Genomic DNA, 13,007 nt, shown 5'->3' on the forward strand with positions numbered 1-13,007 from the left:
CTCTTCCATTTCTCTCTCTCTCTCTCTTCTCTCTAAGTCAATAAATAAAATCTTAAAAAAAAAACCCAAAAACACAAACAAAAAAAAAAACACCTGTCAGCCAGTCTTGTGTTTTAAATTCTCTCCATGACATCTTCATGAGTTTCACAAACACCCTCAGAAACCAGGAACGTGACAGCTCATCCAATATTTTTGTCAGCAATTTGTACAAAGATGTTAATGGCCTGATAAGCACATGTTCAGAGAATATAAATCCAGGAGGAAGAGCCAAGAACAGAAGAATTTAGGATTCAAGAAAGAGCCAAGCAAATTGGAATGATGGACGCAATCTAATAAGACCACATTTAACAAGGGTAAACAGCATCCTCAGGACTAGGATCAAAAAATTCGACTGTCCTAGAGGACATGAGAGTGCTTTCTCATTCTCTTATGTCTTTAATAATTGTCTATTAATTTTTACCTTGCTTCGTTCCAAAAAGGCCTTGAAATAGCTTAAAAAGAAATGATCTACCAGCGATGGTCCTTACCCACACCACGAGCAGCAGTATCACCTGGACACGTGTTAGAAGTGCAAGTTCTTGGACCTTCCCCTAGACTTCATGAGTCAGGGATTCAGGGACGGGGCCCAGCAACCTGTGATTTAATAAGCCTTCCTAAGAACTGCTATAATAAAGTTTAAGATTTTTAAAAATGGAAACTCCAAAGCATTCAGAAAGTTAAGAGCAAGTGGAGTGTTGAGAGGACACAGAGAATGAATGACTAATGCCCTGAAATTCTGGGATGGGGTTACTACAAATTTGACTCAGGGCTTTCTAATAGCCAATGCAAGAGAGAGAGAGAGAAATATAATCAGTTTATACACTGTACTCAGCCTTCAAGATTCATGCAAGCAATCCTTGTGCTGAGATTTGAAGAAGACTCCTCTGTCTTCATGAAGAAGCAAATTTATAGTATAACAAAGGATATGCTCAGCAATATCCCTTTAGTAAGTGAAACAATAGATTTCGGAAGGTTATCTTTTTGGCTATCACTCTCTTAATTGAACCAATGATGGGTCAAGATTTGGGGTTTCTATGAGTGTGAGATCAAAATATATGATGTAGCTTTTTTTTTTTTTTTTTTTGTATTTTTCTGAAGTTAGAAACGGTGAGGCAGTCAGACAGACTCCCGCATGTGCCCGACCGGGATCCACCCGGCACGCCCACCAGGGGGCGATGCTCTGCTCATCTTGGGGCATCGCTCCACTGCAACCAGAGCCATTCTAGCGCCAGAGGCAGAGGCCATGGAGCCATCCCCAGCGCCCGGGCCAACTTTGCTCCAATGGAGCCTTGGCTGCGGGAGGGGAAGAGAGAGAGAGGAAGGAGAGGAGGAGGGGTGGAGAAGCAGATGGGCGCTTCTCCTGTGTACCCTGGCCGGGAATCAAACTGGGGACTCCCGCACGCCAGGCTGACGCTCTACCACTGAGCCAATCAGCCAGGGCTGATGGAGCTTTATTGATCTACATCAATATGGAAGTATGCTGCTCGAAGAGGGAGATTTTCCTCATACTGTTCTTTGTGCAATGGTCTGATGGTGCTGGGATTCCCATGGTCACTGCTAAGACACCTACAACCTGAAGGAGGAACAAGATGGCAAGAGACCTAAAATCCTTTCATATGAAAAACCTCTGTCATCCGTGCCACTGAATAATAAAGGACAAGGGACCTTGTTTGTATCAACTTGTCTCCTCTTTGTTTAACTCCTTTAGGTCAATGTTACCTCAGATTGGAAAATTAACAAACTATAGCTGGGCTGATTCTTCTGTCCTCCATCCAGTGGTGTCCTTTAAGAAATCATTTGTGTCTTCTTTAATATTACTAGTGTATCTAAAAGAAATGAACAGATCTCAAACCCCAACTTTGGGGAGAATGCACAGCAGCCTACCGTGGATAATGGGATGACAGCTTAGCGGTAAAAAATTCAAGCATGGTGCAGTCATATGAGAAGGGCTTGTATCCCAGTTCTGGCACCTACTTGCACAATGCACTTCTCTAGGCCTCACCTTCCTCTTGCAAAAAATAGAGATTAAAATGGCTCATACCTTATACCTAACACATAACATCATCATCATGGGAAATGGTGACTCTAGTAGTTTCCAGCAGCAAGCTCTCCTAGAACACTAGTAGACTCCCTTAGAACACAGATGAAGACAGCTAAACAGCCCTCAGCCTTTACAGTGTTGACATCCATCACTTAACAGACAGCAGAAAATATAGAGGCCAAGGCTAGTTTGCCTTATTTTAGCTTCTAGATAGAATATAAGTATCCCAAGTTAGTGCCTTTTACCAAGACCACCAAGAACCTCTCCCTCCCTACCTAAGCTTTGATTTTGATAATATTTTAAGCAGAGCCCACAGGTTAAGGACCATCAGCGGACCAGAGTATGAGAGCTGGGCGGGCTCCAGAGACTCCGCCGGGGCCCACAGCTCTCTGACGGCAGCGTAGGAACCGGAACCCAGGCACCCCGCACCTGTTTCCTTCCACCATTTCCTGTTAGTCTTCTTGTCCCTGAATTTTGAAGTATCGGTTTCAGTAACATTTAGTTTCCTTGCACTTGAGATGTCATGATGTCATGGGATACACAGTGAACAAGGAGTTTGAAGATTTTAATTCAAGTCTCGGTTCTGCCAGGTTCTAATTCTGCTGTCTTTGACAAGTCAGTTTTCTTATCTGAGTCTCAATGTTCACATCTGTTTTATGGGAATAATAATAGCTGCATTTCCTAACTTCCCGGGATTGTTACAAGGTTTAATGAGATGTGTTTGAAAACACACAGTGAACTGCCCTGTGCTGTGCAAATGCAAGAGTGTTATTACGTGACCCGAAATTTCCCTGTGCCTTCTATCACACCCCTCATCCTGTGATTTGAGTGATTCAGAGTCCCTGCCTCAAACCTCCGCTTCCATTCCTTCAGGACGCCATGTCTCAGTAATAGCCCTTTAAGCCTGGCTTTTGACTAGTAATTTAGTATGGGAGGAAAAAAAATTAAAGTCTTATTTAGTAAAATCATACTAATGTTTGAGAAAAATGGGATTACCTGGCAGAACATTGTGTCAGGCACTTTCTAGCACTATTTATTTTGCGATGATTGCTGACGTGTAAGAGCTGTATAAAAATTAGCTGAGGGAGACATCTTAATATCACCCCCTGTATGGGGTCTGAGTCATCAGGCAGTCATTTGCCACCCCCCCAAAAAAAATTTCCAGGTGTAAAATCAAATTATCTTAAAGAATACTGGAAACTATAATTATGAAGATGTAGAGCTTGATATGCCCCTGTCTTTTTCCGGTTGTGGAAAAGAAAAGTTTTAGATAGACCCAAGATTAAGTCCATGGCTTTACAATTCACTGTCCGTGTGGCTTCGGGCAAATAACTTATTATCTCTAAACAGTGTTACTGGTTTTGACTGAAAACACAATGAGGTCAATAACATCAGTCTAGTGGGTAAGATTCAGGGTTATTGATTATGGTATTGGTTTTAGTTTGTGTCTTTTGGTTTTAGGAGACAGAGACCAACACACTAAAGAGCTTCTATTATAAAGTCAAGCAAAGTCAACACAACAACAACAACAATAACCTCTTAGAAATCAGAGAGCAGGAGGCAGACTGGGGCTGGTCCTCACCAGGTAGAGAGACTGGCCCCTCCCATCCTTGGTAACGCAGTGAAGTTTGGAAAGCCTGACCCTGGCGTAGGTTGTTGGGTTGACTCTACTGCTCTTCATGTTTTTTCTTTCCTCGTAATTCCCCTACCGACTGGCTTTTTTTCATGTATGCTTCCTGGAAGCTCAGCCAACTAGGTCTCTCTGGCTCAGTTCTGTCGGCATCCTTTCTGATAGATGGTAAGCTGTTCACTTGCTGCATGTTCCCCAATTTATACTTTCTGAGCAAACATGCCATTCCTTTACTCCATGCTAAGGAAGGGGTTCCTGCTTAGATTATTGGGGCCACCACTGCAGCAATCAGCTGTCCAGAGATAAGAAGTTCTAAACATGGCCCCTTGGGCATGCCCATTCAGCCTGGACAGTGGGTGAAGTTCCCACAAAAAAAGTCTGTCGTGTATAACAACTCAGCAGCTAGAATTTGCTTGAATTCTAATCCGGATTTTGACAGTTTCTAAAGATGTGCCCTTAAGCGAGTTGCTTAGTCTTGCTGAATCTCGGGTTCCTCATCTGAGAAAACAGGTGTAATCATTCAGACATCAGAGGAGTAATGCTGAGTTTTAAAAAACAAAAGTAAAGCACTTAGCACAGATTGAACTCTCTTTTCCTAAAGACGGGGCAGCCATCTCCATGGCCCTGATGGGGTCCCTGCGTACCTAACAGAGGACATGGGATGCTACAGGACATTACACAGTCGGTCTTAGTCCTTCTCACTGGAAATGGGAGGCAGGTTCTCAGGTTTCCATCACCGTGCCCAGGTCGTGCTGGATGGGGCTTGAAGGCATCCCTGTTCAACAGCGTGATGAGCGTCTGAACAACGCTCCTCCGCTCCCCCGAGGGCTGGCGTGTTCACACAACTGTCAAGTAACTTCCTCCAGCATCTCTCCATCAGGGTCTCGGGAAATCGTAGGCTTTCATGCAAAGGAAAACACAGTGAGCTAAAACGTGTGTGAAATGAGATGAGTGTTTGATCCGAGACAGAGAAATCTCTTTTATTGTTATACAGTGACGCTTTATTTGGTAGTGTTGGAAAATGGGCTATTTCGCAAGATGATGCTGATAGGTAGCTGGAGTTTTCTCATTTCTGCTCTGAAACTATTTTTAACCCTTGTTTAATGGCATCATCCTAAAGTGTACTGCATACTTCTGCCTTCTTAACAGAGGTTGCAAATTTTAAGTTTAACAGATATTGAGTACTTACTATGCATGTGGCACCTTTTTTAAGTACTTAACTCTCATGAATACTCCCCACAATCCAGAGAGACAGATATTAGCGTAATCTCCAGTTCACAGATGAGAAAACGAGGCTTCAGGAGGGTAAGTACCTTACCCAAGGTTACACAGGGAGAAGTGATGGGGTTGGGATTTGTGTCCAGGACTCCCCAAGCTCTTTAGAAACTGGCCATGTGATTGGAGAACACTTGGGTTAATAAATGGCCCTCATGACTGTTCACCTTCAAAGTTGGACCTTTGGAAGTCTATGCACGCATTTCACAAGTGTGTCCATTTCTCTCAACATCCCTTGGCTGCTTTTGAAAAGCAGTTACTATGCAAACTGGCAGCACGCATTTTTAAATAGTCAGGAATATTCCTTCCTTCAGCAGATGTTACTTGAGTACCTAGTGTGTTACTGTGCCAGGAACTCTGGAGGCAAAGAAATATGAGGCACACAGCTGCTTTCAAGGGGGGCACACATTAGGTACTGGGGGGGACAATATGTGAAACTTGCCTGATTCGTGGGCAAGGAAACCTTGAGCAGATGGTGATTCTTGGACACGCCTCTCAAGGAAGTGGTCCTCCTCATTAATATCCATTCTCTAGGTAGGAGACTGATGAGTCGAGACTGGGTGGAGTTAGATGCTTCCCTGGCTCCAAAGAGTCCAGGAAAGAAATAGGTAAACTGTGTTTAAGAAATAGTTCAGGCGCTGGCTAGTTAGCTCTGTCAGTTAAGAGGGTTGTCCCAAAAGGACAAGGTTGCAGGTTTGATCCCCGGTCAGGGCACACACGGGAGACACACGATGAATGCATGTCTGAGTGGAACAACAAATGAATGCTTCCCTCCCCTCCTCCCCTCTCTCTCCCTCCGTCTCAATCAATCAGTAAATAAATTAAGCCCTGGCCAATTGGTGCGGAGGTTGCTGGTTCGATTTCCTGGTCGGGACACATACAGGAGCATCTCTATGTTCCTGTCTCTCTCTCTCTCCCTGCCTCTTTCTCTCTCTCTCTCTCTCTCTCAAAAAAAAAAAAAAAAAAAAAAAAAAAGTTCAAATTGTCTTGCTTGGAAAAGATGATATGGTCAGATGTTAATGGGCTTTGTACCAGACCAAGGAGTTTGATTTCTATAACCTGAGTCTTAGATGGTGGTTTATAAAAACAAGAAGTCTGTTAAAACCACATTTGGCAGGAAAAAATACATGTTTAGTCGAATGTGTTTTCTCATTTGATTAGTAAATGGGTGTTAAATGTGATTCCCAATTGTAATTCTTAAGGATGGATGGATAAGAAAGAAAGAAAGAAAGAAAGAAAGAAAGAAAGAAAGAAAGAAAGAAAGAAAGAAAGAAAGAAAAGAAAGAAAAGAAAGAAAGAAAGAAAGAAAGAAAGAAAGAAAGAAAGAAAGAAAGAAAGAAAGAAAGAAAGATTGTTTAGACCAAGGGTCTCAAACTCGTGGCCCGCGGGCCGCATGCAGCCCGCCGAACAATTTTGTGCGGCCCACAGACTAATCCACGAAATTCAAAATATTTTGGATAAAATTAAGTAAGCCTAGGGGCCTACTTGTATTTTTCATTTCTCTAGCATCCTAGCTAGATATTAGCTTAGTTAACAGCAGTTGTGATGCGAACTACAGTTTCTGGTCGTTTTGTGACACTGAGTAAACTGCATGTACGATTATGCTTGTTGTACTGATTTTTTTTTTGTTTTCAACTGCAGTGAGAAAAGTGTTGCGTAACAGTTGCCTTTTGTAGACCTAGTGCGGCCCGCCGAATGGCTGTGATCTTGCTCTGCGGCCCACATGCTGAGTTGAGTTTGAGACCCCTGATTTAGACTCTAGAGAGCATTGGTAGCATCCTTAGAATCAAATATGATTTCCCAAGGTGATGCCTTTGAAACATTTTCATGATAATGTTCTTATTTTAATAGTAATATGTTAATAGAAAATACCAAATAACTTCTCTCGTTCCGAGATATCTAAAAAGTTTGAAGCAAACCCTCCAGTTCTCCCATAGCCTGGGGTCCATCCCTGAGGTCTCTCTTCCTGAGTCACCGTCCTCCAGCTGGACACGATGTCATTGCTTGATGGCTCACAGTCACCATTACGGTTGCTGTGCATGGCGCAGGGTTAGTGGAAGTCTGTGTGATGGCTGAGGTGCAACGGTTCTTTAGAGACCTTTTAAATAAGGTCTTTCCTCTCTTTTCCTCTTTCTCATTGGTTGGCTGATGGCCACAGTGCCTGGCTGCTTTCCATGTGTCTTCTTACGACTTCTTCCTCCTGTATTTCCCACCCACAATCGAGTGCTAGACTGGCTAATGACCAGGCTAGTCAATATGTGTTTACAAAGTAAGAGGAAGTGGGTTCTGAGAGCAGGCAAAGGGACTACCTTTAGAATTAGAGGGTAAGCTCGGTGATGGCTATTTGAACTGCCAGGAAAGCATTACTTGTCTATAGAGATGATTGAGTTTTGCTTTAGTGGCAACACTGAGCTAAGTGACGTTGATATTAGGCACCCTTTTCTGGAAAGAAAGAAGAAAGGATTGGGGGCGAAGGAGAAAGGGGGACTAGGGAAAGGGAGAGAAGAAAAGCCAGGACAGTGCTTGCTTTGGGATCTCACTTTGAATTTCTCTCTTTTCCCATTTGCTGATCACAGTGGTCTAAACTTCATTGACTTGATGGTGCGACAAGGGAATATCGACAACCCTCCCAAGACTCCCCTGGTGCCGGGTTTTGAGTGTTCAGGGATCGTGGAAGCTCTAGGGGACAGCGTGAAAGGATACGAGGTAAGGTTCTGACTTTTGACTGAAAGAATAATATTAATCTGGAATCCCAGTGAGATTAGAAAAGATCGTGCAAAATGCTTGACACAATCTATAAAGTGTACTATACTCGATGTCTTATTGTTTGGTTTGATTATCAATGTTTATCAATGATAGGACTTTCCAAATGTCTCCTGCATTTCTCATGTACCACCTTGGTGCTCCTGGCAACAGCCTGGTGACCGGAGCAATCTTATCATCCCCTTTGTTCATGTTATACAGCTATTAAGTAAAGTATTTGGCCTTGGATTCACTAAAGTGAGAATACACACACACCCCCCTCGTGGTTCCCACTTTCCCATCACTTCTGGCTCAAAAATCAATTACAAAACATAAAGATTGGGGAGAAATAGCCTCCATATTTGTGTTTTTTGATTCCTTTAAATATCTGCTTAACTGATGCATTTAAGTGGTCTTTTATAATCATTATGTCAGACATTGGTGAAGTGGCATTTGGGGGTGCAATTTTAAAGCTGCAGGGTAGAGGTACCTGGCAGAGAAACAGAATTGGCCATGTATTGATGGATTTGGGAGCAGGACAATGGATAACAAAGGGTAATTGTATTATTCTGACTACTTTTGTCCACGTTTAAGATTCTCCACAATAAAAGCAATTTAAATGGTTAAAAGATATAGGACCCTTTCTACCATTGTAATGCAAACAAAATAGAATCCGGTCTATAAAAACTAAAAAAACTGTGGGCAAATCCATCCCACAAAATTGCTGTGGTTTAGAGTCAGAAAAACCAATGGAAATTAGGTACAAGAGCTCCTGTTTATAACTAAGCGTTTCCCCAAGGAGACATGAATAGAGCTAACATTTGAGAATCCACTATAACCAGAAACAGTGGCAAGTTGTGGGTTTTCAGCCTCACCACAACCCTGCAAGGCAAAGATAGCGACTGTTTCCACAGACATGAGGTTCTGAAGGATTCGGTAATTTTCTGTGAGGTTCCAAAGGTAGTGAGTGGTAGTTGAACCTGGACTCAAGTCACCAGAGCCTTTTCGCTATCGTGTGATCTTTGCCCTTGCTCCCAATGGGCAAGAACTGCAATACCAAGTGCAGGAAGAGAAATCCTATCAAATGCAATGCTAAAGTGCCCTTGGAATTGAATTTGAGCCCATTGCTCAGTGTCAGTGCATCTGAGCCTCAGTGTACTCTGAAAATATCAATATGCTCTAAATTCGTTATGGTGACTGTCCGGAAATGTCTTCTCACCCATCTGTCTTTTGGTCAATAGTTTTCAGATAATACATCAGAAAAAAAAAAAAACAACGTTGAACAAGAAGTAAATGTGTTTTTTTTTTCTTTTTTATGACTACAACTCTGTCCCCACGTAAACAATATAACCCGAGGCAGCACCATCTCTCCCTGAAAGTGCTGCATATGAGAAATAGTATCGGGTCTTCACTCCTCCACATAGTCCCAAAGGAAAAGATCATACTACTAACCCTGTCAATTCTGAGCCTTGGATAAATAACCCATGACTTTAGACTATAACAGTAGATAGGGATGTTGCTGGCTTTGGTTTGGAGGGAGGGCTTTCTCTGGTTGATCATATATATATATATATATATATATATATATATTAATATATATATATTTTTTCCCTCATCTGTGACCTTTCTTCTGCTAGTGAGCTCTGGGTTGCATATTGTCAAACCTTCTCTTCAGCCCCACTTCCCTCCAGGGACTCTCAGCTGCACACACAAAAGACGCCACCTGCACATTTCCGGTCGGTCGGGGTGTGATTTGGGAGAAAACCAGCAGTGATTATTTGCTCTATGATTTTGACTTGAGATTTTCAACCACGTTAGAGATGGCATTCCATGCGGAAGCACACTGTATAGCTCTCTTGTTTGACTGATGGCCAGAGAGGCTAAAGAAGTTGTTGCCAGAGATGCAGCAATAAAGGAATAATTTGGTCTCAGTCACCCAGGACTAATGTCTTTCTTTCTTTCTTTCTTAATAGAATCAAATAATGAAATGAATTAGGCTTTTATTTTTTAAGTTGCCTATCTCTGCACACTGAGATGGGCTGAACTGATGATGGCTTAGCCACATTTGCCTCTCCGGTAATGAAATGGAAATGAGGGAGGCAGTCCGCCCCACTGGGAGGGCAGGGACCCTCTCTGTCAAGGCCGTTGAAATACTCTTTGTGTTACACTCGGTGTTGACACTGGAGGCATCGGCCACTCTGGGATCCTGAGTCTGTATCTGCGTTTTCAGGAGTTTGTGCAAGAGAGGATGCCAGTGTTAGATCGCAGTGACCCTCTGGTCTAAGCCGTTGCATTTGAGAAATTCCCGACGTTGGTCATTTGATCTTGAACACTGCCAGGGATTAAGACCCTCACTGCCAGCGCGACAGCCTCTCCTTCCCATCAGTGTCTTCATTAGATAGCTATTCTCTGCTTCATAAAGTATAATGGGTCTATATTTAGCTTTTGATCCTTAAACTGTGACTTCCATGAGCTCAGGCACCAATCTGTTCTTTTTAAGAGTTAATGTGGATTGTTCTTTCCCCCTTTACATGCAGACTGCCTGGCACATGGCATGCATGTTACATTATTTAATCTCCCCAAGGGCCCTTTCTAATAGTATACTCATTTTAAAGATGAGGAAACTGAGGCTTAAAGAGATAAACTAACATTTCCAGACTTGGTAGGTTCACCTGCTGTACACCCTTGTATGACTTTATGTTTTCTTTGTAGCTCTTACCCCAAGTATAAGGAATTCATTATTTTATCTGAAGTCAGCTTGCCTAGATTCAAATCCTGGCCCAGTTTCTCTTTAGCTACATGACTTTGGGCATATGCTTTAATCTCTCTGTGCATCAATTTAAATGGCTGTAAAGTCTACAATCGTTCATCTGTGATACGGGATTCTTACAGAACCCATCTTGTAGCGGGCTTTTGTTATTGTTTGTTAAGTAAAGGTAAAAGAGAAATGGTAAGCTCCAAAGAAATTAAAACAGTAGAATCTATTATAATTATATATAAAACTATTATAACTATATATATATATATATACTTATACTGTATACTAAAGCACATATATAGTAAATTTCTTCCAAATCACACCCTGACGGGGAAGCTGCTCACCTGCAGGTGGCATCTTTTATGTGTGTGGCTGAGAATCCCCGGAGGGAATTGGGGTTAAGGGAACGTTTAAAAATATGAAAGCCCCCTAGAATCTATGTAAACACAATTAATTAAATTTAAAAAAAAGAAAAAATATGCAAGCCATCATATATATATATGTATGTATATATGTATTTATATGTATATATATGTATATATATGTGTGTGTATACTCTAAACCCATTAATTTTTTGAGAATCTAATATGACCACAGCAATTTCAATATTGCATTTGAAAGTCATACAAGGCAATAACATGAATAGCAGAAAGGCTCGATTTAACTAGCACTTTGCAGCTCCTACAAGCTATTAGTACCTGTGTTGGTTCACTTTATTAATGATTGCTATGGAGAAAACTTAGCATACCGTCATAACCACTTAAAAGGGAAGACTGCTTCTTTCTTTTTCTACATGTTACCTGCCTATGTAAACTACTGATAAATAAAACACAGTATTCAACCATGCCTTTCTAGGGGTTTTGTATAGATTACATGCCCTAAAACATGCGACGTCCTTGGAACAATGCCTGCCATATAATATGTGTTCAAGAAATGGTAGTTGTTCTCACACCCAGTGGCGTATTCCTATTTAGCTCTAAGCCCGGCTGCTCTTATTCAGTCTCCTCCACTTAGATTTACATGGCTCTTCCAATCCACTACATTCACGGTCACGTCTATAGCAATCAGCAATCTGGTGCTAAGCTTTGGTGCAAATACCCCCGTGAACGAGCCTGTCGGGGCATCCACGTGGGTGGCATTGAACAAGCAAGGGTCGATTCTGCTTCCAGCCTTGTCCCATTAACCTTTTCTGCGGCTTAGATTTTCTCAGCTCTTCAAAACAGAGAAATTAGATGAAAGGTTGAGTCAGTAAAGTGACCTTTTGACATAAGCATTCCGTGGCGTGTGACGTGCTCTGCATTGTATATTTATGTTCGAGAATGGAAGCAGAGAACCTGGTCTCCCTGGCCCCTGAGAACATTTTTATAGATGGACTTCAGAGCATCCAAAAATGCCTAGAAATTGGGAGGCAGGTGAGATTGTGCGTATTTGAGGGTTTTTTGTTTTTTTTTTCTGGGAGGAAGTCTATCAAGTCTATCATTCTTATCAGATTATTGAATATTTGAGAAATCCCTCAGAAAAGAAAAAGAAACCTCCACTAACCTTGTGCTTCCCTCTGCCAGATCGGGGACCGTGTCATGGCATTCGTCAATTATAACGCCTGGGCAGAGGTGGTGTGCACACCAGTGGAGTTTGTCTACAAGATCCCAGATGACATGAGCTTCTCTGAGGCTGCGGCATTCCCCATGAACTTCGTCACAGCCTACATGATGCTCTTTGAAGTTGCCAACCTCCGAGAAGGGATGTCTGTGCTCGTGCACTCGGCCGGCGGCGGTGTGGTAAGTTGGTGGCTTGTGAGTTCTTTTCCTCGGGGTCATGATGGTGAAGGTGGACCCAAGTGGCAGTGAGCTTCCTATGTGAGCTATTTGCATGAATAGGAATGATCTCTGTAATTCTGGTGACAGTCACATGATGGAGGAGGTTGTATGGATGACTGCATTGCGGACAGGGTGAACCTCAGAGATGATCTTTCTAGAGTTTGAGAAGGTCTCCAAGGTGGCAGATTAGGACTCAGTGGGTCCCAGAGATGCTTTCTGTGAGAAGCACTCTCAGTCTCGGTCTTACAAATGAACTGTTTCTCTCAATCATTGTGAGATGTGTCACGGTCCTATACTACTATTATTTGAAATGCCAAAATGGTGGATGATTTACTTTTTCAATAAACTGCCATGAATTCAAGATTGTTCCCATATTAACGACATCCTTATTCATTTGCGTTCTGATGTATTTCCTTGAGTGGGAGAGAGAAAGACTGAGATTGTACTAGCACAGTGGGAATTTCACATAAGCTGAAGTACACCCGTGAGGGTAGTTGCTATGAGAATGTCATCTGTCAGGTGAGTCTTTGAGAAGGGGGAAAATAATGGAACTAAAAATTGCTACTCTGGAATTCAGGGATGACAGAAATTTCTTCCATGGTTTGGATGTGTCTCTCAGTATGCACTGCACACCTGCTACCTGGCAGGCACTATGTCCCTGTCATGGTCTACTGTGGTTGGAGTAGAACTCCAGTCTTTCTGAGA

At 42.3% G+C, this 13,007-nt stretch overlaps 1 protein-coding gene and 1 non-coding gene across 2 annotated transcripts in view; one reads left to right on the forward strand and one right to left on the reverse strand.

The window, feature by feature from the left end:
- Window positions 1-13,007, forward strand: part of VAT1L (vesicle amine transport 1 like) — a 159,539-nt gene that overhangs the window by 17,595 nt on the left and 128,937 nt on the right. Inside the window, exons 2-3 of the mRNA XM_066243322.1 lie at window positions 7,562-7,691; window positions 12,048-12,263. Of these exons, the coding sequence (XP_066099419.1) occupies window positions 7,562-7,691; window positions 12,048-12,263 (346 nt within the window). The remainder of the gene's footprint in view (window positions 1-7,561; window positions 7,692-12,047; window positions 12,264-13,007) is intronic.
- On the reverse strand, window positions 11,186-11,332 carry LOC136313791 (small nucleolar RNA SNORA15). The gene has a single exon (XR_010727226.1). It is a non-coding gene; the product is annotated as a small nucleolar RNA SNORA15 (small nucleolar RNA).

Source organism: Saccopteryx bilineata, chromosome 9 (genome assembly GCF_036850765.1).
Source record: "Saccopteryx bilineata isolate mSacBil1 chromosome 9, mSacBil1_pri_phased_curated, whole genome shotgun sequence".
Lineage (NCBI taxonomy): Eukaryota > Metazoa > Chordata > Mammalia > Chiroptera > Emballonuridae > Saccopteryx > Saccopteryx bilineata.